Source organism: Pristiophorus japonicus, chromosome 13 (assembly GCF_044704955.1).
Source record: "Pristiophorus japonicus isolate sPriJap1 chromosome 13, sPriJap1.hap1, whole genome shotgun sequence".
Lineage (NCBI taxonomy): Eukaryota > Metazoa > Chordata > Chondrichthyes > Pristiophoridae > Pristiophorus > Pristiophorus japonicus.
The window spans coordinates 169,393,585-169,421,113 of record NC_091989.1 but is presented as its reverse complement, the minus strand read 5'-3'; the positions used below and the strand labels follow the sequence as shown (position 1 = coordinate 169,421,113).

At 45.5% G+C, this 27,529-nt stretch overlaps 1 protein-coding gene across 3 annotated transcripts in view; it reads right to left on the bottom strand.

Annotated features, from left to right (window-relative positions):
- The window catches only part of LOC139278967 (rifampicin phosphotransferase-like), a 178,810-nt gene that overhangs the window by 114,060 nt on the left and 37,221 nt on the right, over positions 1–27,529 (bottom strand). For all 3 annotated transcript variants that reach the window (XM_070898258.1, XM_070898256.1, XM_070898257.1), the window contains exons 4-7: positions 24,374–24,442; positions 16,900–17,013; positions 7,926–8,041; positions 832–887 (exon numbers count right to left, since the gene is read on the bottom strand). In XM_070898258.1, coding sequence (XP_070754359.1) covers positions 832–887; positions 7,926–8,041; positions 16,900–17,013; positions 24,374–24,442 — 355 coding nt within the window. The remainder of the gene's footprint in view (positions 1–831; positions 888–7,925; positions 8,042–16,899; positions 17,014–24,373; positions 24,443–27,529) is intronic.

The following is a 27,529-nucleotide window of genomic DNA, read 5'->3' as shown; positions in this document are numbered from 1 at the left end:
TGTTTCACATGGACTGTTTAGTACCTCCTTTCTGAACCAATCTTAGTATCACAATGGCAAACATTAAAGATAATAATTTGACATTTTGGGGGCCTCTTTACTAGTAATGAATCTTGTACACTTAAAATTAATTTAGAATATCAAACAATATCAATTAATTTAACATGTATAACCCATCAACGGTGTCAGCTGTGGCTCATTTGGTAGCATTCTCACCTCTGAGTCAGAAGGTTGTGGATTCAAATCCCATTCTCGGGATCTGAGCACAAATATCTTGACCGACACTCCAGTGCAGTACTGTGGGAGTTCTGAACTATCGGAGCTATCGTTTTTCAGATGAGACATTAAATCACACAGGTGGACGTAAAAGTTCCCATGGCAGTATTTCGAAGAGCAGGCCAATACTTATCCCTCAATCGACATCTCTAAAACAGATTATCTGGTCATTATCACCTTGCTGTTTGTGGGAGCTTGCTGTGCGAAAATTGCAAAAATTGGCTACTGCTTTTTCTACATTATAACAGTGACTGCACCCGTGAAAGGCGCTTTATAAATACAAGTCTTTCTATCAGATTGACATTGAACATCCCAATCACATTGGTAATAAATATGGAACATTTCTTTGGACTATGAGGCTCAACTGATTGTCTATGGAAATTAAGTATTACATTGGTAAACTATATGGAAGAAATGTCTCCTAGTTAAGTAAATTATGGCAATGAAAACCAACATGAAGATCTTATGGCATCTGAGGTGCCACAGTAGAGTACATGAGTACTGACACTTTAAACCAATTGTATCAGGATCCATTAGAAAGTTGTGACGCATTACCTCAAAGTGTGCAAGAATCAGAACATAGCGGTGCATATGAGCCCAATTCCTGATACCTACGGATAGATAATAACATTATCAGGATTAGAATTCATTTTAGAATCTTGCAATTTACATATCATGTTTAAGCACTATGGTTCCACTGCAATAATCCCATGAATATTCTACTGAGCGTATCCGTAGCATCTGGGTTTTTAATCTGTTTTTATGGCTCTCGCAGCAAATTACATAGGAGGGTGGGGAGCAACATTCTCGCTAAGCTCCCTGCCTTTTCAATAGAAATAACCTTCGCAGCGCATGTGCGAAAAACTGAATGCAGCCAGTTAAAGAGCCCGGGCGGCCCCCAAACATTACAGGGAACATTGGTGGAGAGTTGATGCATAAGTCATCACAATTCTATGGGACAGGCTGGATGAATCAAAGGGTCTTTTACTGTCCATAAATTGTAGTGCATTTATATCGCAAGTGCAGAAAATCCGATAATTGTGAGTTTGCAAAAGTCTGTGATACCTCAAGCAAAGCTTTCTCCTTAGTTACATGAGAAAGAATATTTCTTGCACACCTGAAATTCAAAAATGCTCAATCTTAGGCTGGTTCGTTAATTCAATCCTTCTAGTACTGGAGCAGTCATTCTGCGAGCTTCTGCATTTTTAAAGCTGTAAAGTCCTGACCCTGCAGTACAGACTTACACGAGGCACATGCTGAAGTCAAGGTCACTCAGGACCTGCACCTTTATTTCACAGCTCTCGAGTGCCACACTTGCCTGAGACCTGCCTTTGCATACCTGTGTGGAACAGGTATGCAGTGTCTCCTGCAAGTGCACCCCCGGTGGTAAAGTATGCTTGTGGTTAGAGGTCATATCTAGTTACAGTCATGTATAGCATGGTAAGATACAGTTATATACAGTAGTGTGAGATACATGACATCACCCTCCCCCAAGGTCTTATTGTCTTTATAGATTCAGTCTCTCAGGTGGTCTACGCTCTCGTGTTGAACGTCTTAGTTGTGGTTCAGTTGTTTGCCTTGGTGCCTGTTTTTCTTTTGGTGTGATTGCTGGTATCTCGCCTGGGCTGTCTGTTTCGTTCAGTATGATTGCTAGTATCTCGCCTGGGCTGCCCTTTCCTCAGGTTGTTCCCTCTGTCTGCCACCAGGTGTGGTGTGAGTTCCATATTGTAGTCTGCCTCTAGTTCTGCAGTATTGTTGGTGAATCTACTTTTACTTGGTCTACATGCCTCCGGCAGGTTTGGCCATTGTCCATTTGTACAACCAGTAGCCTGTTTCTTTCCTTGCCTGTTACTGTCCCTGCAAGTCATTTGGGACCCCTGCCATAGTTTAGCACAAACACTTTGTCCCCTATTTCATTCTGCAGCGTGGGACCTTGGATTTTTAGCACGCCTTGTTTAACGATTTGCACTGCTCGCTCCACCTGGCCATTGGAGGCCGGCTTGAACGGTGCAGTCTTAACGTGATTTATGCCGTGGTCAACTATAAAATCTTGAAATTCTGCGCTGGTGAAGCACGGACCATTATCGCGGACCAATATGTCAGGGATTCCGTGCTTTGCAAACATGGTTCTAAGGCTCTCCACAGTGGTGGAGGTAGTGCTCGAGTTTAAAATGGTGCACTCGATCCACTTTGAAAATGCATCGACGACTACAAGGAACATTTTGCCCATGAATGGGCCCACATAGTCTACATGCACCCGCGACCATGGTTTGGTGGGCCAGGGGCTTAGGGGGTCCTCACTGGGGGCATTGCTGAGTTGGGCACAAATGGTGCACCGCCGGACGCAGAGCTCCAAGTCCACATCAATGCCAGGCCACCAGACGTGGGATCTGGCTATGGCCTTCAAAAGGACGATCCCCGGGTGCTCGCGGTGGAGCTCCCGGACAAACGCCTCTCTGCCTCGCAAGGGCATAACTACTCGGCTGTCCCACATCAGGCAGTTTGCCTGTAGTGATAGTTCATGCATGCGCCTATGGAAAGGTTTGATCTCCTCGGGGCAGGCATCGCGAGCCTCTGCCCAGTCACCAGTTAAAATACATCTTTTGACGAAGGATAACATGGGGTCGCTGGTCGTCCAGGCTCTGATTTGGCGAGCCATCATGGGTGAACCTGTGGACTCCAAGGCATTGATTGCCATGACCATCTCACAGTTCTGTTCATCGGACCCTTCAGTGGTCGCCAGGGGTAGCCTGCTAAGCGCGTTGGCACAGTTGTCTGTGCCTGGTCTGTGCCTTATTGTGTAGTCGTAAGACGCCAGCATGAGTGCCCACCGCTGAATGCGCACCGAGGCGTTGGCGTTTATTGCCTTGCACTCAGATAGCAGGGAAGTGAGGGGTTTGTGGTCAGTTTCTAATGCGAACTTGGCCCCAAAAAGTTATTGGTACATCTTTTTGACACCGTACACGCGCCTCCTTCTCCACCATGCCGTACCCGCGCTCTGCCCGCGAAAGTGACCTGGAGGCATAAGCAATGGGTTGTAATTTACCCGCATCATTGACATGCTGTAAAATGCACCCGACCCCGTACGCTGACGCATCACATGTAAGAACTAGCTTTTTACCTGGGTCAAAAAAGGCGAAAACACTGTTAGAACATAGAAGGTTGCGTGCCTTATTGAAGGCGTGTTCTTGGGCGTCCCCCAAAACCAATCGCACCCCTTTATGAGTAGCACGTGGAGAGGCTCCAGCAGCGTGCTCAAGTTCTGTATAAAGTTCCCAAAGTAATTGAGTAGCCCGAGAAAGGCGCGCAGTTCCGAGACATTTCGGGGCCTGGGTACCAGACGAATTGCTTCAGTTTTGGATTCTGTTGGGCGGATTCCATCAGCGGCAATCCTTCTGCCCAAAAATTCAACCTCGGGCGTGAGAAACAGACACTTGGATTTCTTAACTCTTAGACCTACCCGATCCAATTGACTTTGTACTTCCTCCAAATTGCGGAGGTGGGAGTCGATGTCCCTGCCCGTGATGAGTATGTCATCTTGAAACACAACCGTCTCCCGGACGGACTTGAGCAGACTCTCCATGTTGCGCTGGAATATAGCAGCTGCCGACCTGATGCCGAATGGGCATCGCTTGTATATAAAAAGGCCTCGATGTGTGTTGATGGTGGTGAGTAGCTTAGATTCTTCAGTCAGTTCTTGCATCATATACACAGATGTGAGATCTAGTTTCGAGAAAAGTTTTCCTCCAGCCAATGTGGCAAATAGGTCCTCTGCTCTGGGCAGTGGGTTTTGGTCCTGTAGGGAGACTCTGTTTATTGTAGACTTGTAATCCCCACAGATTCGTACGGATCCATCAGGCTTCATGACTGGGACGATGGGACTTGCCCAGTCGCTAAATTCCACGGGTGAGATAATGCCTTCCCGCAGAAGCCGGTCCAGTTCGTGTTCAATCTTTTCCCTCATCACATAAGGCACAGCTCTAGCTTAGTGATGGACCGGTCTAGCATCCTGTATGATGTAGATTTTAACTTTAGCCCCTTTGAAGGTGCCCACACCTGGCTGAAAGAGATGTTCAAAACGACTTAGAGCTGTTGAGCAGGAGGTCCATTCCTCTGATGACATGGCGTGAATATCATCCCATTTCCAATTTAGTTGTGCCAGCCAGCTTCTCCCCAACAGTGCTGGGAGATCTCCAGGGACAATCCACAGGGAGAGTCGGTTCACCGTCCCTTTGTGTGTGGGGCTGCCAAGGACTGGGACGACATCTTTGGTATAGGTCCTTAGTTTGGTGTCGATCCTTGTGAGTTTTAATCTGTTGCTTTTGTGCGGCCACAGCTGTTCAAATTGTTGGACGCTCATGAGAGATTGACTAGCTCCCGTGTCCAGTTCCATGTTGACGGGTATCCCGTTGAGTAGGACCCTCATCATTATTGGAAGCGTCTTGTTGTAAGAACAGTGGACATTGATCATGTTGACCCGCTGTACCTCGGTGTCCCGGGCACTGTCCCCACCGTCTTCTGGTCCACTTTCCGACCCTTCCGATTCGTATACCAGCAGAGCTGCTGTTTTTCTGCACATGCAAGCCAGATGCCCTGTATAGTTGCAGTTTCTGCAAACAGCATGCTGAAATTGACACCCCCTTGTTGAATGCCTTCCCCTACATCTCCAGCACAGACCGCTTCCATTGTTTCCGAAGGATGAGCTGCGTCTGGCTGATCTCTCTTGAGCTTCTCTCAGTCTGTCGTTGATTGATCGCATTGTGGGTTGATGAGGTGTGAACGGCCGTTCATGTGGCCCTTGATGGCTTCTGGTGCCACTGCCTGCTGTTGAAGGCCTGCTCTCCTGCCTTTGTCTGTGTGTGGGGGTAGCGGCTTGTTTCACGCTGTGAACCCCTTGTTCCGATGTTTTGTTAGTTGTCGTACCCGCAGTGTAGATCAACCTCGTTTCTTCTTCTCCTGCCAAGAATGTCTGTGCGACCAGTGCTGCTGCCTCTAGGGTCAAGTTCTTGGTCTCTATAAGCTTTCGGAACATGCCTGCGTGGCCTATTCCTTCAATGAAAAGTCTCTCAGTACTTCTCTCCTTAGTTCATCGGAGAACTCACATAAACTAGCCAGCCTCCGAAGTTCCGCCACAAAATCGGGTATGCTCTGGCCCACACAGCGTCTGTAGTTGTAGAACCTATGTCTGGCCATGTGTAGACTGCTCGCTGGCTTCAGGTCATCTCTCACCAGTGTGCTCAACTCCTCAAATGACTGGCTTGCTGGTTTCTCGGGTGCCAGCAGGTCCTTCATTAAGGCGTATGTTTTCGAGCCACAGCTGGTCAAGAGATGGGCTCTTCTCTTGTCTGCCTTATCATCGCCCAACCAGTCTTTGGTTACAAAGCTTTGCTGGAGCCTTTCTATAAAGTCCTCCCAATTGTCTCCAGCATTGCATTTCTCATCTGAGCCGTTGGTAGCCATTCTGTGGATTCTGTGATCCCGTAACTCGTTGTCACTGTAAAGTCCTGACCCTGCAATACAGACTCACACGAGGCACATGCTGAAGTCAAGGTCATTCTGGACCTGCACCTTTATTTCACAGCTCTCGAGTGCCACACTTGCCTGAGACCTGCCTTTATATACCTGAGTGGAACAGGTATGCAGTGTCTCCTGCAAGTGCACCCCTGGTGGTAAAGTATGCTTGTGGTTACAGGTCATATCTAGTTACAGTCATGTGTAGCATGGTAAGATGCAGTTGTATACAGTAGTGTGAGATACATGACAAAAGCGCTGTTAGAACATAAGAACATAAGAATTAGGAACAGGAGTCGGCCATCTAGCCCCTCGAGCCTGCTCCGCCATTCAACAAGATCATGGCTGATCTGGCCGTGGACTCAGCTCCACTTACCCGCCCGCTCTCCGTAACCCTTAATTCCCTTATTGGTTAAAAATCTATCTATCTGTAACTTGAATACATTCAATGAGCTAGCCTCAACTGCTTCCTTGGGCAGAGAATTCCACAGATTCACAACCCAGATGATTATATCAAAGGCCAGACTTTGACTCATCAAAATGTGAAGCAAAACATGTCAGACTTTTAATCAGATAAGTTACTAGAATGAAAAAAGGGCCAGATCCAACTTTGTTTAATTATATATGCCGCAGATAACATTGGAGAACAGGGTGAGTGGGCAGCACTGAATTATAAAGCCACTCTTCTATTAGTCTTAATCAGGGAAAAACACAGCTCTGTACATACATACTTTTATCAGAATATTGGAAGTGAGTAATTATCCTGTTGGTTATTTAATAACATCAAAGGCATACCATTGCTCCTACATATACCCATGAGGAGCTTTCACAACTTTAGATTAAAAACAGAAAATTCTGGAAATACTCAGCAGTTCTGATGAAGGGTCACCGACCTGAAACATTAGCTCTGTGTTTCTCTCCACAGATGCTGCCAGACCTCCTGAGTATTCTCAGCATTTTCTGTTTTTATTTCAGATTCTAGCATCTGCAGTATTTTGTTTTTGATTTTGATTATAAAGGTTGCTTTAGACTGGTTCCACTTGCAGCATGCAATTCAGACTACAGTCTTAATTCAAATTAAGCAATTTTGAATTATCCTTTATTTGGAATTTAAATTGTGGAAAAAGCCCCCTCTTCTACTAATAAATTTGCTTGATTCATACTGCAGGATAATTTGGGGGTTTTTTCACGCAAAATACAAGTTAAACCGACAGGAGTGTGTTGTACCACCGAGAGATGGTTTCACATCTGAAAAAGTGCAGATCACACGAGTTTGGCCACAGTTACGCTGCACACTTTGCATCACTCGGAAGCTAGGATCACTTCACAGTGGCACACAGAGCGCAGTATAACTGCTTCATTAGATTTCGGTCTTTAACAATCTAGAAGTCACTGTAGAAAAGTGGATGACACTCGCATTAAACACAGCAGAAGATGAACATGCATGATGTTGCTTGAAACATTTAACGCGCATTTAAGTTTACTATAACTTTACCAGTAAATTTCAGAAAAAATCATATTTATATGTTTTCTTTAAGAAACATTCAACCCGCTCCACCCCCACCACCCACCCCCATCATCACTGTAAACTGTGTGCAGCACTGGGGGACATTACAGGTAACTGAATTTGTAAGCGCATTTTTAATCTGGAAAGCATGCCTTTATTATATGTTGAGTCAGTGTGAGACACTCCCTGCAAAGAATTTCCTGCAAAGAATGGTGTTTCAGTCTCCTCCAAAACACAAAGCATCAGTCGACATGCACAGGTGTGTGTGTCTGCTGATCTTGTATCGTATGTAATGGCCCCCACAGGCAAAGTAGACATGTGATCTCAGAGACAATCGGAGCTGCCAATGTATTCAAACCATTTCATTCAACCACACACACATGTTGAATCCACTTACTGGCAATAGTCTGCCAGCTCAATGGAAATCAAACTTGTGGTGCTATGTAGACAGAGCCATGCCAGAATACATGGCTTTAAAATTGAGATACATGCTTGTTATGCTGATAACAAACCCTGTCAGTGAAGATGGTTGAAAATGAGACTATAACACACAAAAGTGGGGAATTATACAAAGATGGCCAAAATGTACATGTTCATCAACAGTGTTAAAATAAACACAATCTTTTGTTACCATAAGAATGGTCCCTTACTCCACGGAGAAGAAGCTCCCTTCTTTCATATCCCTCAATTTGAATTTCTCCAACATACTGACCCCACTGCTCATAATGTGTCTGATGTTGATTGTACCTAAGAAACATAGAAAAAGAAACTGAGGATTGTAAAATAAACAACAATAAAAGTACCATTCTTAATCTCAGTGTTTAGAAGGATCTTGATCTCATTAGCAGGGCTTCACCCTCAGTTTTATTTGGATTAAAGCACTATTATAAGCTCCATGTGAACTTCTGCAGTACTGTTTCCAAGGCAACATGTTATGGTAGAAGTAGAAAGGAAAACCATGAATATTGGAAATCTAAAATAAAAACACTGCTAGAAATCTACGATTTGTGTGCGTGAATAGCAAGCATATATGTGTGCGTGCAAAGACGATATATCTGTATGTGCATGTATGTGTGTGTCTGTGCAGAGAGTATATATGTGCATATGCGTGTGTGCGCACAGAGACTATGGGCCCAAGTTTCCACATGATTTGCGCCTGATTTTTAGAAGCAACTGGTGGAGAACGGACTATCTTAGAAATCGCAATTCTCCACATTTTTTTTTCTGCAGTTCTAGTCAGGTAGAACAGTTCTACTTTGGAACAGAGTTTTTTCTTCAAAAGGGGGCTTGTCCGGCCACTGACGCCTGATTTGAAAGTTTTCACAGTGAAAACGTACTCCAAACTAAAGTAGAATGGAGCAAGTGAAGATTTTTGTAGAACTGAAAAAACCTGTTCTACACATTAAAAAATCAGGCGCAGGTTACAAACTAGGTGTCCAGAACGAGGTGGGGGGGGGAAGGGAAGTCATTAAATTCTATAATAAATCCTTATTTATACTTATACAAATATTATACAAATAAATCCAACCTGAATAAACATTTATAAGCAAAGAAAAGGTTAAATAAACCATCTTCCTACCTGTGTGAAAGTGCTTCAGGCAGGCCTTTCGGGACCGAAGGCTGAACGGGCCGGCCCGAGACTTCGGGCAGGGCCCATCCCCAGCACCAGATTTACAGGTAGGTGGCGTTGGGTTGGGTCGGTTCGGGGAGGTTCGGTTCGGTTCGGGTCGGGGGGTGGGGGGGGGGCGGGGGGAGGGAGAGAGAGTGGGGGAGAGAGAGGGGGGGAGGGAGAGAGAGGGAGAGAGAGGGGGGAGAGAGAGAGGGGGGGAGAGAGAGAGGGGGGGAGAGAGAGAGGGGGGGAGAGAGAGAGAGAGAGAGGGAGAGAGAGGGGGAGAGGGAGGGAGAGGGGGAGAAGGGGGGGGAGAGGGGGGAGAAGAGGGGGGGAGAGAGAGGGAGGGATATGGGGGGGAGAGAGAGGGAGGAAGAGGGAGGGAGGGGGGGAGAGGGGGGGAGGGAGAGAGAGAGAGAGAGAGAGAGAGAGGGAGAGAGAGGGAGGGAGGGGGGGAGGTCAGGTCGTATCTAGTCCGGGAGCGGGAGTCGGGTCGGGTCCAGTGGGGGGGGTGGGGGGTCGGGTCGGGGGGCGGGAGCGCGGGTCGGGTTGGGTCCAGTCGGGAGGGGGCGGGGAGCGGGAACAGGAGCGCGTGTCGGGTCGGGTCGAGGAGGCGGGGAGCGGGAACAGGAGCGCGGGTCGGGTCGGGTCGGGTCCAGTCGGGGGGGCGGGGAGCGGGAACAGGAGCGCGGGTCGGGTCGGGTCCAGTCGGGGGGGCGGGGAGCGGGAACAGGAGCGCGGGTCGGGTCGGGTCCAGTCGGGGGGGCAGGGAGCGGGAACAGGAGCGCGGGTCGGGTCGGGTCCAGTCGGGGGGGGAGGGGGGTCGCGGGTGTCGGGTCTGGTCCGGAGGCAGGGGGGGCGCGGGGAATGGGTGTCGGGTCTGGTCCGGAGGCAGGGGGGGCGCGGGGAGTGGGTGTCGGGTCTGGTCCGGAGGCGGGGGGGGGGGAGCGGGTGTCGGGTCTGGTCGGGGGGGGGGCGGGGAGCAGGAGCTAGCTGTGGGAGGAGCCTTATTCACGCAGCCCCAGTAAGGCCATTGGGCCAGGGCTAGGGGCTGCGTGCTTCGGGCCCCTCCCACACAGTTCGGCGCCTGGAGCTACTGCACTTGCGTGCCCACTATAGCGTGCATGTGCAGAGGTCCCGGCACTGTTTTCAGCGCAGGGACCTGGCTCCGCCCCCCCACAGCCCGTGCTGGCTGCGCCGAGGGCCAGAGGGCCTGCAGGGAGGTGGAGAATACCGAGGATTTTTTTAGGCGCACTTTATGGCGCGAAAAACGGGCGTCCAGGTCGGGACTGCGTCGTTCTAGGCGCGTGTGGAAACTTGGGCCCTATATATGTGTATGCGTTTGTGTGCATCCAGTAAGTACATATGTGTATATGCATGCGTGTGCATACAGAGAGTATATATGGGTGTTTGTGTGCATCAGAGTACATATCTGTATGTGCGCATGTGTGTGTGCAGAAAGAGTATATATGTGTAGGTGCATGCAGAGGAAGTGTGTGTGTGTGAAGAGAATATGTGTGTATGTGTGAAGAAAATATTATAGGTATATGTGTGTGCTTGTTTATGTATGGTTAGAGGAGGAAGGGGGATAAATATAGAAAGACTAAAGCTTGTATTGATTTGGCTCCAAAGAGAAAAAAAGCTAATTGAATTAGTATGCTAGTGTTGATGCCTTTCCATTGCATAATCAAAAATGTACTTCCAGGTGACAGCATGAAAAATAAATTGGCAAAATATGTTTAGCTAATCGCATTGCTATTGAAAATAGGGAGTACTGCTTGGTATTTGGTGACCGGTGGGAACCCCACAGAATTTCAGAGCCACGTCTTTTTATTGGTTTAGGGGCTTGTTGGCCAGGACCGCTTGCTTCTTTCAATAGTGCCATGGAATGTTTTATGTCCATCTCAACAGGTGGGCAAGGCCTCAGTTTAACGTCTCAAACAAAAGACAGGAGGGGCAAATTTAACCCTGCCCGTTGAGCGGAAACTGGGCAGTTGGACAGTTCAAATCGCCCACCAATGTCTCGCTCTCCTCCTGCGGACTTTGATTTTAAGCTGCTTTTCTGAGCAGGCGATAAAGACACCTGCCTGAAACCATCTGGGTTCTTCTTTAAATATGTAGATTGGCCTCCAATGACATCATCAGGGCCCAACTGCTATTTTAACCATCTAGAATCTAGGGACGGAGATACAAAGATCTTTAGAAGTAGTCAAAAAGACCATAGAAAGGTCTAATGAAGATAGAGTTATTGTATAGAAACAGTGAATTTAAAAGTAGGGAAGTGATGCTGGATTTGTAAAGAAAGAAAGACTTGCATTAATATCGCGTCTTTCACAACCACTGGACGTCTCAAAGCGCTTTACAGCCAATGAAGTACTTTTGGAGTGTGGTCACTGTTGTACAAGACATTGCTTAAACCATTAAAGGAAGGATACTGGAGCCATGGAAAGGGTAGTATGAAAATGTACTAGAAGTATACCAAGAGTGAAAGATTATAGTTATGAAGTAAAGTTCAAAAAAAATATTTTGCCCCCCCCCCAAGCAGCAGAGAAAGTGAAGGGGGCAAGTTTAGAGGCTTTCAAAATGATGAAGGGTTTTGATATGGTAAACATTGAAAGGCTTGTTTAATAAGGGGGTATAGATTCAGGATCATTACCAGAAGAACAAATGGAAGTGTATATTGGAAATAGGAGTAAATTGACATAATTTCCTTAATGCTGCTAACCATCATGCTCTGCGGGCTGTGCTGCGTTTTGTGATGAGTGTGTGGCTTCCTTTTTCCGAATTTCAAACTGTTAAGCTTTGACTCGTGACCAATGTTCCCTTTGATTTTGTTCTGGATGTGCAGCGGGGCTGCGCGGCCCATTCCAAATTTCAAGCATCCGGGGTTTTTCCCATTTAAAAGCCGGAGAGCCGGCTGCGCGGGAGCTCCAGAACGTGGCACAGCCGCACAGCTTAAAGGGAGCATTGCTCGCGACTGGCGCTTCCTGCCCTCACCGTCAGGCAGAACACTTATAGGTATAAAAGACGAATAAGACACTCAAAAAGCCAAACGATAATCCAACGATAGCGATAAAACCAGGCCAATGACGAGGAAGCTAAACAAGTGCAGTCAGACGGGCCACCTTGAAGAAACAAACTGATAGTCATGTGGGTAGATGAGTAATGTTAAAACAAGCTGACCATCTTGAGTTCTTTCAAAAGCAAGTTATTAACCTATCATCATCATCATCACAGGCAGTCCCTTGAATGGAGGATGACATGCTTCCACGCCAAAAAGTTCACAGGTGTTTCAATGAAGGACCTAATATTCCAGGTCCCGAACTACATCTTGAAGGGTGGAAGATGCCTGTGCATGGATTTTTTTAATGTGTGGTGGCCGTTGCACACCAGCCACCACACGGGCTTGACAGAACGAGGTCTTGGTCCAGTGGCAAGGATTAACCAAGACGACTGGAGACCAGCTCTGCTGCACAGACCTAGCGCGTACACATATCGCAGTGTGGGCTGGCCCGTGCTGCCCCTGGGTCCCTGGCCCTGAACTCACGCCTCTCCTGGGCTCCAATCACATCCCTCCACCGTCTCTCGCCGCTCCTGCTGTATCTGCCCATGCTCCAATCACCAACCTGGACCTTGATGACGTCACTCTTCACTGCCGTCGCCCTCCTGCCCCACCTTGCGCTGCTCCCTGGCCGTCGTACTTCCGCTCCTTTTATGGCCCCAACTTGTCGCTGGTGTTCTCGCACAGGTGGGGTTGTTTTACAACCCCACATATGATGTGAGGTTCCTGCCCAGGGGAAGGGGGGCGGGGGGCATAAAAACCTAGCACCTTTGAGCTCGGGGCAGAGGTATCAGTGAAGATGAATCAGCTGTCAGAAGAACGCCCAACAATCAGAAGACTGCCTAGCGGTCAGGAAGGACTACAGCACCACCTTAATTCCAACCACTGCCCAGATGGGGTCATGTTGTTTTCATTTCTAATGTTGCTGCGGGAGCGGAATGGTGTTTTGATCTCTGCATTGTTATAATTGTCTTCTAATTTTTGATACTTTCGCTTGTTTGATTTGAATATTAAAAAATGAGATATTCATTATCATTTGGAGTCACGTCCGAATCTGTGACAAAAGTAAGAAGAAACGATGGTACTACCTACTGCAATGTGTGTGCAAGCCAAACAAAGTGCTTTCGGCCAGAAGATGACCAAAGATGATTAGTGGCAGAAATGGCCTAGATTAGACAACCAACATCTGTCCAGGATCCAGAAGCTTCAAAATGATTCCGTTTGAAAGAAGTTTGGAGCGGGGATGAATGCTGGTGGACCGAATCACTGAAAGAATACTTAGATACATATGCACATAGAATGAGAAATGACCAACTGACAAAGGACTATAGCTCCAATTTTAATCCCGCCCCCACACCCGATGAGAATGGTGCGTGTGAGGGGTTAAAGTTGTGGCAGACTAGTTACCTCACTAATTCGCACTGTGCTCACGCCCGCTGCCAATTTAAGTGCCGGCTTCTAGGAGGCCCGTGCAACACTCAACGCAGGCAGGCGTGAGCCTCAAAAATGGAAAAGACGGGATCCTATGATGCAAATAGGACCTACTTCTTCACACATGCTTTGGCCACCTCTTCTAGTCTAGTCTGACCACCAATGTAAAGCACCTTGAGATGTTTCATTATATAGAAGACGATATATAAATCTAAGTCGTTGTTGAACAGAAATCATCAGGCGGTCAACACCATCTGCAAGGCAGTTAACTTTCTTCGAAATGAAGCAACTTGGAGAATTAACTGCAGAATAATAGCATCCCTGTGATACTGCTAGTAACTGATTAAATAACATTGTTCCAGCCAACATAAGCTGTGCTGGCACTCGGCCAGAGTGAAAGCATGAACTGTGCTTAAATATAAAGTATCAATTTAAGCACAGTTAGCACAATTGCAGTCAGCAGTTGTCCACAACAAGGTGTTACATTTCTTTCATACCCAATGCTGAGAAAACAAAAGAAAAAAGCTCAATAGAAAATCTTAAACTGAAACTGAGTACATTCTTTTCCTGCATGCTCTCATATAAAACTAATGTCTGTCCAGGACTTAAATACTGCTCCCATATCTGGGAAGGCGCCCCTCGTACTTGTGTCACACTCCAAGATAACATACAAGAAATAGTTAATTGTTTGACAGGCAACTGCTTCTCTCTCCATCACATTCTTTCTCATGTCTCTCCATCGTGTTGACATCACTATGATCAGTGCTGCTCTAAACCTTCATCCGAGCCTGTGTTACCTCTAGACTTGACTATTTCAATGCTCTCCTGGCCGGCCTCCCATCTACCACCCTCCATAAATGTAAGGTCATCCAAAACTCTGCTGCCCTTCTCCTAACTCACACCAAGTCCCGTTCCTCCATCACCCCTGTGCTCGCTGACCAACTTCGGCTCCCGGTCAGGCAATGCCTCGATTTTAAAATTCTCATCCTTATTTTCAAATCCCTCCATGACCTCGCCGCTCCCTATCTCGGCAAACTCCTCCAATCCTACAACCCTCCAAGATATCTATGCTCCTCCTGCTGCCTAGGCCCTAAGCTTTGTAATTCCCTCCCTAAATCTCCGCCTCTCTACCTCTCTCTCTCTCCTCCTTTTAGACTCTCCTTAAAACCTATCTCTTTGACCATCATCTAATATCTCCTTATGAGGCTCGGTGTCAAATTTTGGTGATAGCGCTCCTGTGATTAACCTTGGAACATTTTACTACGTTAAAGACGCTATATAAATGCAAATTGTTGTAATTTTCCTCTCTTGTTCCTCCCAAATACACCATCCTGCACTCTCTTCCTCCTCCCGCTATACTCACGGTATTGAAATCAAGTCTCCTTGTATTGTCTTCTACTCTTAGCTCATTCATTCCCAGCACCTCAAGGCTCTGGAAAGACTTACGACCCACAGACTTCCCTTCCTTCTATAAGTTATCATTAAAACTCAAGTTTGGTATCATTCAATCACTGCTATTTCCTGGTTTGTCTCGTCTTTTCCTCCTTACAACTATGTGCTTTTCCTGCACCTCAGTATTTCACCTAGCCTTTTCAGCTAAGTGCATATGAATGTTTCTGTAGTAATTTAATTAGCAGCTTACTGTGGGATGGATTGTTTGACAATTACTGTAATAAAAATCAGAAAATATTATTGAACCATTTAAAATCCTTTTCAGTAGCTACAATTCATATAAATTGTAAATAAAATAGAGTAATACTACACGTGTGAGGAAGGAAATCTACTCAGATAAAGCCAAACTATCAACTTTATCTCCTGCAATGTTTAGACATGTCAACTAATAACTCCACTTAAATGGTCATCCATACTAACTGCAAAGCTTTTGTATTATTTCACTGTCAATGAACCTTTTGGTTTTACTATTACAGTATTGGGGGGGAAAGTACGATCTGAGGTATTTTATCCTGTGTTACATCTTCCAGCATTTATTTTCTTAAACTTCTACTTTTGAGGGATGGTTATTAGTTGAAGTGCTCCTTCACAGATTTCAGTAAGCTGATATTTTGCTGCACTTTATGTCTGGCAATGAGGTCCTCACAAACTACATCTGCTATCAATCAGTGTTACATACATAAAAAAAATGCAAATGCTAGAAAAATATAGCAGGTCAGCCAGCATCTGATGAAGGATATACAACCGGAATAATAACACGTCCTTTCTCGTTACAAAGGCTGTGCATTTCCACCATTTTCTGTTTTGAATTACCGTCAGTATGGATGGGGCAGAGATTGGAGGAAACTTCGGCCCGTATGTCAACAAAATGAATGGGGCAATGTTGGGGGCAGCAGAGGGGCGGAAGAGAGTCGGGAGCGGGGTGGAAGGCTGGTGGTGTCATTCAGCGCCGCGCTGACAATGTCAGTGCGATGCTGATCACATCAGCACAATGCGGCGTCGCGCTGACACGTCACAACATCCCTCCCCTTCACTTAAGGGAGGGACGCTGCGAGACCGAGTGAGGCCTCCATTGTGCCACCAGGGAGTGGTTCGACCAGGCCAACAGCCCAGCACCCAAGAGGGGTGGCCTGGGCAAACACGCGGTCGCCATTGTCGGCCGACTGCAGAATCGGCCAACAATTAAAGAAAATGGCGGCCGTGGCAATGCGCCCTACCCTTTAAGGGCAGCTGCACCGCCCGGCTACTAGCAGCCTCCTGCCTCGCAAAGCTATTAGTAGCCGGGCGGGGTGGAAAGTCGGGGTGCCGTGGAAACCCATTTCCACAGCCCACGGCCCTGGGGCAATTGTGGGTGTGTCGCACCCTCCACCTGCCCCCAACCGGAAACACCTTACCGACCGCTACCGCCTCAAAGACGGCCCTTAAAAAAGGGGACAATTTCGGCCCCTAAGTATTTAGAGACTGAGTGTTCTTTACTGCAAACAATTACTGCCAAGCGTTTTTCGATCTAGGGCTCTTGTAACTAGTGGTTCATTTAGACATCCACACCAAATAGGGTTCCAAATGGTGAGAAAAAAGTCCCTTTGAAGTCACATCCTGTAAAGTGAGAATATAGAAATTAGGAAACATATTAGCAACATCTTGTGACAGGACACAAATAATGCACAAATCTTTCTTTTCATTTGACCAGCCAGACTATTAGTATGGACACTTTGTGCATGAGTATTCATTTCAAGAACCCTAGGTTTCAAGATGCCTGACAGTGATTGTTTTAAAATGATAGCATTCAATCAGTCTCCAAACACTGATTATATATTATACAGCACTGGGTGATGGGCCACAGATATCGTTTGTGAAGCTCCCTTTCTCAATCATCCGCTGGATAGTTGAACGTTTTCCGAGATCTAATTGTACACTCTGGAGTAGTGGTAAAAATTCTGGTTAGTACTTTGCCTTTTATCGTATCGCCGCAGGTTCTTGTATAATTTACAAGGAGCTGGGCTCATTTATGCATGTAAACTTGTTCCTAAATGTGAAACCAGCTCTACTCACTTTTTAAGGTCTTGAAATAATTTTTTACTCCACTTCTCCTTGGCAATGCCCTGAGCAATAGCACTGGGGTGAATATCGGTGTCAAAGTCAAACACAGTGGAAAAGGCTGTCCAGCTAATGGGGGAAAAAACAAGGAAAGAATAATTTGGTCAATTACATAAGGGTGAACTAAATGTTTGCTTTCAACGATTCATGGGCTTCTGTAGGTTCTACAAGTAAATGTACACACATCTTTCGATAGCTTGTTTCAGTTGTAGCACTCTTGCCTCTAAGTGAGATGCTATGGGCTCAAGCCCCCCTCCAGGACTTGAGCACATAGTCTATGCTGATACTCCAGTCTGGTACTGAGGGAACGATGTGTTTTTGGGGATGTCCATCATTCAGATCAGGCCTTAAACCAAGGTCCCACCTGCCTGTTCCAGTAGTTCACATGGACACTAAAGATCCCCTGCCATTACTCAGAGAAGAGCAGAAGGTCCTCTTGGTTCTGGCCAGCATTCCTTCCTCAGTCAACAACCCAAAAACTAGATATTCCGCTATGGGGGTTTGTGGGATCTTGCTACATGCCAAATGGCTGGCATTTCTAAAATATGGGATAAATGCAAGTCTTTCTTAAATTTAACAGGGAGAGGAAATTAGACATAAAATATTTGATAATGCGCTTTAATTCCAATCAGAGGTTTTTGTAGGACATTATGAGAACATTATAGGGCACTTCACACAAATAACACTGAGCTTTAGCTTTATTGTTTTGTTGTGTTCAGGAAGGGTCAAGTACCACGAGCCAACACTATATGAACATTTCAATTGCCGACTTTTTCACATGCAAAATTCCAGAGGGACTTCAGGGGTAGCCCTCAAAGGCAATGGTTGGGATCAAGATTATTGTGAAACCTGGGGCCAATATTTCAAAATAATTTATGAGTATCAGATTTTAAATGCTTGTTTTTTTTTCCTTGCCTTATGAAACCAATTCCCAATTCAGATGGGGAGGAACCCTTACATCAGTGCCATTCCCTTTCTTGGCTGCTAGAATGGATTTGCATTGTTCCAGAACCCCTTATGTGCCGTAAGAATTGGCAGCTTGTCTGCAACAGCTGTTTTCATTATTTGGTATGAACCATGCAAAAAGTGCGTGCGTATGCGCTAAATCCCAAACTTGCGACTCAACAGATCATCCACTCAGCCTTGGAAATCCTAATTGCTGCCACAGAGTTGGGCTAACTGCCCACCAACTGCCTAGCAATTACGGACGGAAATTTTACGGCTGATATCATCATAGGCAGTCCCTCGGAATCGAGGAAGACTTGCTTCCACTCTTAAAATGAGTCCTTAGGTGGCTGAACAGTCCAGTGCAAGAACCACAGTCCCTGTCACAGGTGGGACAGATAGTTATTGAGGGAAAGGGTTGGGTGGGACAGGTTTGCCGCACACTCTTTCCGCTGCCTGCGCTTGATTTCTGCATGCTCTCGGCGATGAAACTCGAGGTGCTCAGCGCCCTCCCGGATGCACTTCCTCCACTTAGGGCGGTTTTTGGCCAAGGACTCCCAGGTGTCAGTGAGATGTTGCACTTTTTCATGGAAGCTTTGAGGGTGTCCCTGTAACTTTTCCTCTGCCCACCTTTGGCTCGTTTGCCATGAAGGAGTTCCGAGTAGAGCGCTTGCTTTGGGAGTCTCGTGTCTGGCATGCGAACAATGTGGCCTGCCCAGCAGAGCTCATCGAGTGTGGTCAGTGCTTCAATGCTGGGGATGTTGGCCTGGTCGAGGACGCTAATGTTGGTGCTGAATACCTCAAAAGATCCAAAGCATTATTCGGCATGTATTTAGCTTATTTAGCACACATAAAAGTGAAATTGGAATATTACATGAGATAGAAGCACCTGGGCTCTGTTTAAATAATTTAGCCATGAGCTTCGTAGAATTGCAAAGACCTTTTTGTATTAGTTTGTTTCATTGAAATCCTGATGTTGAAGCTTGGTGCTGTCATTTAGTCAGTTGTTTTCATGTGGAGCAATGTGAATTCAACCGATACCAAATCCCAAATAAAGAACGAAGTGTTAAACCGATCTATATATTTATATTTTATTTCTTACACTCTGATTGGGGGAGATAACCAGCTGGGAATTTCTGCATCTGGTGCTGAAGTCCCGCAGAAAAATTGGGCTTACCGCCCCTCAAAGGAAGTGGAGTGCAATCTCGCGCGCTCCACTTGCTTTAGGGGCAGTTCCCGGGGCACAACTGGGGCAAGGACTGCAGCACTAACACAGACACGCTTCAACGCCCCTCGCCTTTGTTTAAAGGGGAGGGTCACTGCGCACTCTGCAAGGTCTCTGATGGTCTCCCCTGGACGACCAGGGCAGCGTGGGACTGGGCCTGCAGTCTGGCACCCAAACCGAGTGCCGGGCTGCACAATGGCAGCCCGAACCACGCCAGAGCCGCCATACTGGTGCCGACCTGAGAGTCAGCAAATCAGTAAAGATGGCGGCGCAGGGCGCTGGCGCCTTCCCCTTTAACTAGTGCCTCTAGAGCGGATGTCAGCCAGCCTCGCAGCCGGCGAGGCACTTTTCCCCATGGGGCAGTGAGTGTTCCCCGTACATGGCAATTACATCACCACTGGTCACGCGGTGGACTGGTGTGCTGCCATGGCAGCGCTTCTGCAAACCCCCGGGCAATTTTCCAGGAGCCGGTAGTGCCCCTCCCCCGCCAGACGAAAAATCTGGGGCTTCCCCGTTAGCGCCCCCCGGAGCCGCTAACGGGCCTTGAAAAAAGGGGCAATTTTGCCTCCTGAAGCTTTTAAAGTCACTGTATTGTGCTGTTGTCATTGACCATGCCTGTTCTGTCAGTATACTTAGCAGGTCAGGTGCCAGTTTTCTTTCTCCTATAAGCCTATTGCTGGTCCCCACATATCTGTCAAGAGGAAACTCGGCACTTCCACTGATTGGGGCACGTGATCCCAGGTACACGTCCGCACACACTGCGCCCCAGGATCGAGGCCCATTACGCTGCCGTCAAGCATGCAGCATCAAAGAGCAATTCCGTGAAGGAGAGTCCCCATCAGGTAAATTCGGATTTTATTTGGATGCTGGCGGCAGCGTATTCCATAGGTATGTCTCCGACAGCAAAGTCTGTCCCTTTGTTTTTCTCTTGTCAACTTTTCGCCTCTCTAAGAAGTCTTGGTTCATTTCTGGGGATTGGTTGCATGGGCAGCTACCCTCCTTCCCAGAGACAGATCGTCGTATGTTGCTGGTGAATGTCGGCAGTCTTTGTGCAGGGTGGTGGGGCATCACAACTGCTCTTACTCAAACTTTCTCATGCAAGCATTTCCATTCAGAATTATTGGTTAGCCATTAGAAGAAGGAACGCTGGCCTTTCCCTCCCTAATCCAAGGCAGATGCAGCATTTACACTACTGGTCTGGTTGTGATTAATTCACTCGGCACACGTCAAGAATCAAATCTGGGTCCTTCTGGATCAAGATTTCTCAGCTACTCACTGCATAAACTCATTGAGATTGGAGGGGACCCTTTGTATTTTCATCATATTCAGGCCCTGTGAATTGAAGGTGCTGCATGTAACATAAGAACATAAGTGTAATGTCTGTAAGCTTGTAATGTTTGTAGCTCCACACTGTGGATGTGGATGTATTGTGTACTGCAACTGCAGAGTTAATAATTAAATAGAACCAGGCAAATTCCGGAAGCTTCCGAGAGAGCTGCCTGCCATGTTAGGAGCTGTGTGTGCTGTGCTCTGTGAATATATCATAACTTGGTGATGAGATGGGATTTTTCAGATGATTTAAAGCTTAAATTTTGTTGGGGAAGGATTCAGCCAGCCGACAGAGAGACTTTGGAAGTTTCTGTCTTTGAAAAAAGCTACAAAATCCAATGTAAAATACAACACACAGTGTGAACAGCTAGAGATTAAAATGGCAGGTGTAATCGGATATTTGGGGGAATATAGGCACGACCAGGAACGTTTTAAAGCATATGTGGATCGGCAAAAAATGTATTTCACTGCAAATAACATCATCGAAGTTCCAGGCAATGCAGTCCAGAACCAGACTGTATTGAAATGTAAGAAAGCGATCTTCTTATCGGAGGCGGGTCCGGCATTGTACGAAACTCTTGTAAATCTGCTTGCGCCTGACGAGCCAAAGGGCACAACGCTGAAAGAGAATTTAATGAAGCTGGAGCAGCACTATAACCCCAAACCGTTAGAAATTGCTGAAAGCTTTCATTTTGGGATTTGGAATCAAAAGACTGATGAAGGTATCAGTGATTACATCATAGCATTAAAAAAGCTATCGATGCACTGTAAATTCGGAAACTTTCAAAACCGAGCATTACTGGATCGTTTTTTTTGTGGGGTGAAAAATTATGCGATCAGAAGGAAGTTATTGACGACAGATGACTTGACTTTTGAGATTGCTTGTCAGACAGCGAGGTCGATGGGCATTGCCAAACAATATTCCCGAGAATTAAATAATGATTACGGTCGTCAGTCAACCGAGGTAAATCACCTGCAGGTTCAAAGTAAAAGATGGTGGGGGCCCAAAATCTCAGAAACTGGAAATTCTAACAGAGCATCAAAGTCGTGCTATAGGTGCCTGGGACAACACATTGATCAAAGTTGTCCATACGTGAAGGCAGAATGTTTCTTCTGCAGGAAGACTGGGCATCTTGCGAAGGCATGCCGACTGAAGGGTAAACCAGCTTCCAAAGCTATGAGTCCAGCATTCAAAGCTATGAGTAGAAAGTCAAGAAGGGGTCAAGAAGTTTCACAAATATTTGTATGGTCGTAAGTTTAACATCGTTACGGACCATAAGCCCCGAACAGCAATCCTCCATCCAAAGTCCCCAGTTCCAACATTAGCTGCAGCCCGAATGCAGAGATGGGCTTTGATTTTGTCAGCATATACATATGATATTGAATACAGACGATCAGCTGATCACAGTAATGCTGATGCAATGTCTAGATTGCCTTCCCCATCACAAGTTACACCCGATAGGGAAGAAGTGTTTTATTTTTCATACATTGATGAACTGCCAGTCACAGCTGAAGAGATTGGTAGAGCAACCAAACATGACCCAGTGATGTCAAAGGTGTATGAGTATATTGCAAGTGGATAGCCAAACCAGGTAACAGACAAAGATAGTCATCCATTCTTCATTTGTAGGAATGAATTATCAGTCGATAAAGATTGTATCATGTGGGGTGCAAGAATGGTTATACCAAATAAATTCAGGTCAAAATTATTAGGAGACCTTCATGACCAGCACCTGAGAATGTGCTTGACCAAGAGTTTTGCACGCAGTTATTTATGGTGGCCAGGTCTTGATAAAGATAGAGAGTACATCATGAGTCAGTGTACGACATGTCAATCGGTAAGCAAGCAACCACCACCAGTACCATTGCAGCCATGGAAATGGCCTCCCAGGGTGTAGCAAAGGCTACATATTGATTTTGCCGAGTTAGAAGAACAACAATTGTTCATTGTGATTGATAGCCATTCGAAGTGGGTTGAGGTGTTTCCAAAGTGGAAAATAACAACAAGTAAAACATTGGACATTTTACGAAAATTATTTTCTTCATTTGGCCTCCCTGAAGAAATTGTTTCAGATAATGGACCACAATTTTGTTCGGAAGAATTTGCACAATTCACGAGCAAAAATGGTGTGAAACATACCAAGGTTCCACCATACCATCCTGCTTCGAATGGTGCAGCAGAGCACACTGTACAAATTGTAAAATGTGCCCTCATAAAACAAATGTTAGATCCAAATCCAAGGAAATGACAGTTGTCATTGGATCACAAATTGGCCAATTTTTTGATTTCATGTCGAAATACTCCTCATACAACTACTGGTAGAACACCAGCAGAGTTGTTTCTCAAACGACAGCCATGAACCAGATTCTCATTGTTAAACCCGAATTTGGCACAGTCTGTAGAAGAGACACAATTAAGACAGAAAGAGAATCGTGATAGAGGTAGAGTAAAAGAGAGAAGTATGAAATTAAATCAGGAGAGTGAAGAACCATCACCATAAATGGTTAAAGTGGTTACCAGGAAGAGTGGTGAAGATATGTGGTCCTCGCACATATTTGGTAAAAATGTTTGATAATGGACAGGTTAGGTATGTTCATATTGATCATATTTTACCTGCAGACAAGGAAGGAGTTGAAGGTGGGAATGATTCAATTATTTCTGACTCATCAGATAGTTTTGATACACAAGTACCAAATCCTAAATCCAATGTACTGGAAACAAATCCAGGAGAGAATCAGAATGAAAGTCTGAGTCCGAGTCAGGAAAACAAAGAGCTTGAAGTTAGAGTGAGTTCAAATGAAAATCAAGGAAATTCCTTGGAGGAAAACATTCCTCAGGATGAGCCTCGAATGAGTTTAGATTCGACACTGTATTTGGAAGATTCTGTTCGAGAGCGAAGGTATCCTCTTCGAAACAGAAAACAAGTGGTAAAGTTAAATTTGTAAATATGGAAAAAAAAGTTTATATCCTGTGTTATGTATAAACATGAAAGTTATGTATGATATTTGTTAGAATAATTTCTTCATTAAGGAGGGAGAAGTGTAACGTCTGTACGCTTGTAATGTTTGTAGCTCCACACTGTGGATGTGGACGTATTGTGTACTGCAACTGCAGAGTTAATAATTAAACAGAACCAGGCAGATTCCGGAGGCTTCCGAGAGAGCTGCCTGCCATGGAGGAAGCTGTGTGTGCTTGTGCTCTGTGAAGATATCACAATAAGAACATAAGAAATAGGAACAGGAGTAGGCCATACAGCCCCTCGAGCCTGCTCCGCCATTCAATAAGATCATGGCTGATCGGATCATGGACTCAGCTCTACTTCCCTGCCCGCTCCCCATAACCCTTTATCCCCTTATCGGTTAAGAAACTGTCTATTTCTGTCTTAAATTTATTCAATGTCCCAGCTTCCACAGCTCTCTGAGGCAGCGAATTCCACAGATTTACAACCCTCTGAGAGAATAAATTTCTCCTCATCCCAGTTTTAAATGGGCGACCCCTTATTCTAAGATGATGCACTCTAGTCTAGTCTCCCCCATCAGTGGAAACATCCTCTTTGCATTCACCTTGTCAAGCCCCTTCATAATCTTATAGGTTTTGATAAGATCACTTCTCATTCTTCTGAATTCCAATGAGTAGAGGCCCACCCTATTCAACCTTTCCTCATAAGTCAATCCCCTCATCTCTGGAATCAACCTCGTGAACCTTCTCTGAACTGCCTCCAAAGCAAGTATAGCCTTTCGAAAAAATGGAAACCAAAACTGCACGCAGTATTCTCACCAATATCCTGTTGCAAGACTTCCCTGCTTTTATGCTCCTTATATGATCGACTGCTTTATATGATCTGTAAGTCATTTCACAAATGTCAAACAGGTTCTTGAAACCTACTTTTCTTTTAAATTACTCAACTTACATAAAATTACTCAACTTACATAAAAGTAAGCTTGACATGCAGAAGCTCCCCTTCCTCTTCAGTCCATTTATCTCTGTATGGTCCCTTTCTATAGAACAAAATATAAAATGAGGCAAGTAGAATTATAGCAATCAAATTTCAGAGTTCTTGCAATTTATAATTGTTTCACAAGTATCTCTGGTGGAGAGACTACAATTGGTGAGGGACAAATGAAGATTAAAAAGAAGGAAAAAAGTTGCAATGTCAGAGACACTTCATTGCAAACCATTCAAGTTTGCTCTCTCATACTCTAATACATACACACACAAAATTAATCTGCTATGGGTGTACATTGGCTACGAATTGAGAAAACAGTGCAGGTTTTTATATAGAAAAAGGTACACCATTTACACAATGAAAGTGCATGCACTTTGTGCCACATATTAAAATACCGGGTTTGTTCATGTTCTATGTAAATACCTTACTTGTTCAGACACCATAATTCTGGAAATAGAAACTGGAAATAGAAAAAATTTGCGGATGACACTAAGTTGGGTGGCAGTGTAAGCTGCAAGGAGGATGCTATGAGGCTGCAGAGTGACTTGGATAGGTTAGGTGAGTGGGCAAATGCATGGCAGATGAAGTATAACGTGGATAAATGTGAGGTTATCCACTTTGGTGGTAAAAACAGAGAGACAGACTATTATCTGAATGGCGACAGATTAGGAAAAGGGGAGGTGAAACGAGACCTGGGTGGCATGGTACATCAGTCATTGAAGGTTGGCATGCAGGTACAGCAGGCGGTTAAGAAAGCAAATGGCATGTTGGCCTTCATAGCGAGGGGATTTGAGTACAGTGGCAGTAAGGTGTTACTACAGTTGTACAGGGCCTTGGTGAGGCCACACCTGGAGTATTGTGTACAGTTTTGGTCTCCTAACTTGAGGAAGGACATTCTTGCTATTGAGGGAGTTCAGCGAAGGTTCACCAGACTGATTCCCAGGATGGTGGGACTGACATATCAAGAAAGAGTGGATCAACTGGGCTTGTATTCACTGGAGTTCAGAAGAATGAGAGGGGACCTCATAGAAACGTTTAAAATTCTGACGGGTTTAGACAGGTTAGATGCAGGACGAATGTTCCCAATGTTGGGGAAGTCCAGAACCAGGGGTCACAGTCTAAGGATAAGGGGTAAGCCATTTAGGACCGAGATGAGGAGAAACTTCTTCACCCAGAGAGTGGTGAACCTGTGGAATTCTCTACCACAGAAAGTTGTTGAGGCCAATTCACTAAATATATTCAAAAAGGAGTTAGATGTAGTCCTTACTACTAGGGGGATCAAGGGGTATGGCGAGAAAGCAGGAATGGGGTACTGAAGTTGCATGTTCAGCCATGAACTCATTGAATGGCGGTGCAGGCTCAAAGGGCCGAATGGCCTACTCCTGCACCTATTTTCTATGTTTCTATGTTTCTATGTTACAGAGATAGGGAGGGGCGATGACATTGGTTATCAGACTGTGAGATTAGCTTGGTATGTTAGCTATGTGGCTGCACTCTTTTTGGAAGTCTTTACAATCTTTAAGAATACCAATCTCAAGCATTTTAACCCGACAGGATTCTTTTTGAGTTTAATCTTAAAAACACTGCAATTCCCATTCTGAAGAAATCATATTTTCTGATTTAGATTATGGGAGCTAAATTGGGCCATTTTAATAGGCGATATGTGGCCAACTAAGGCTCGAGAATGGAGTCCAAGATTCCGACAGAAGTGCACAGAGCGCCATCTTGGTACAGGGGCTTGCGCGCGCTTACCTATCGACTTCTGGCAGCATGCGGAGCAGCGAGATGACGCCAATCAGTGTGGTAACACTGATTTGAAGCCACCGATGCCATTTCCCAACTACACACTGCAGCCAATGCCCTGTCTTAACCTTGCACAAGTGAACACAACGTTAAACTGAATGAAGGACCACCACCACCCCCCCTCGCCCCCCAACCCCCAACCCTGCCACCTCACCAGCACTATTTAAAGAAATCACAAAGAACTTGCAGGTTAGTTGCTGGGTTATTTCTTATGGCTGCTGGTTCAATTGCATGCATTTTTGGAGGCTCCTATGCTTGATTCTCTCGCAGGTCAACCATTCTTCATTATATTACAGTGCGGATTCGGTTCACAAAGGACCTGCACCACTGTATGCAACCTCAATGTACCTCCCCTTTAAGAGGTGCAGGCTGCCTTTAAGTAGCGCTAGTCACCCGCGATATTGGGTCCCCTACTGGTGCCTGTAACGCAATGAACGGGTGTGGGTTAATCACATACCGCCATCCGCACGTCCGTTTTTGTGGGTTAACCAATTTAACTCACTATGGGTTAGAAATTGGTCTTTTGGTGACAGCATTTTTTTTCCCGGCATTTTTCGGCAAAAATACCATTAAAAACCTGCTATTTTTTAAAGGGGTAAAATTGGCAACAAAATGTGCCCGACAGTAAAAATCAGCATTGCACGAGGATTCGCGGTGGAAATCGCAGTCGTCACCAACTTTAGCCGGAGGCCGATTGCCCCGACAAAGACAGACCCTGGGAGGAGGGAAAACACGCAAAAAAAATTGCAAAAAAACAAAAAATAAAAATTCACAAAACATTCGCAAGACCTTTATCTAGCGAATCACTGAAAAGGAATTAAAAAATTAAAACGTTAACTTTCTTTTTTTGCAGGTCTTCATACTTACTGCTGTTTCAGGTGCTGCAATGCAGGGTTTGCTCAGGCGTTTTTTTTCTTCTTAACTACGGGTGCGCCGAATGGCCAATTTTAAGTGGTTGCATTTTTTTTGGTGTTGCACAATGGCGGTCCGCTTTTCAGCTGTATTTCAAAACCGCCAGCGTGCATCTTTGGCCAATTTAGGTGAGTACCTTTTACCGTCAAAAAAGGTGAAATATCGCTGCAAAAATGGGTGCAAGTCTGGTCAATTTCTAGCCCCAAGAGTCTTATAGGCACACCCAAATGAAATCAAACATTTCTTTTGGAAGCACATTTATTTATTCCAATGACTGCATTATATAATACAGCGCAATCATGAATACCATATGTAGTGTTAATCATACCACATCACATCATTTGAAAGGATAGTATGTCAAATAATCCAGATGATTCTGGGTGTGAGCAATTTTAATATGTAGGAAGAACTAAGGAGTTGAGGT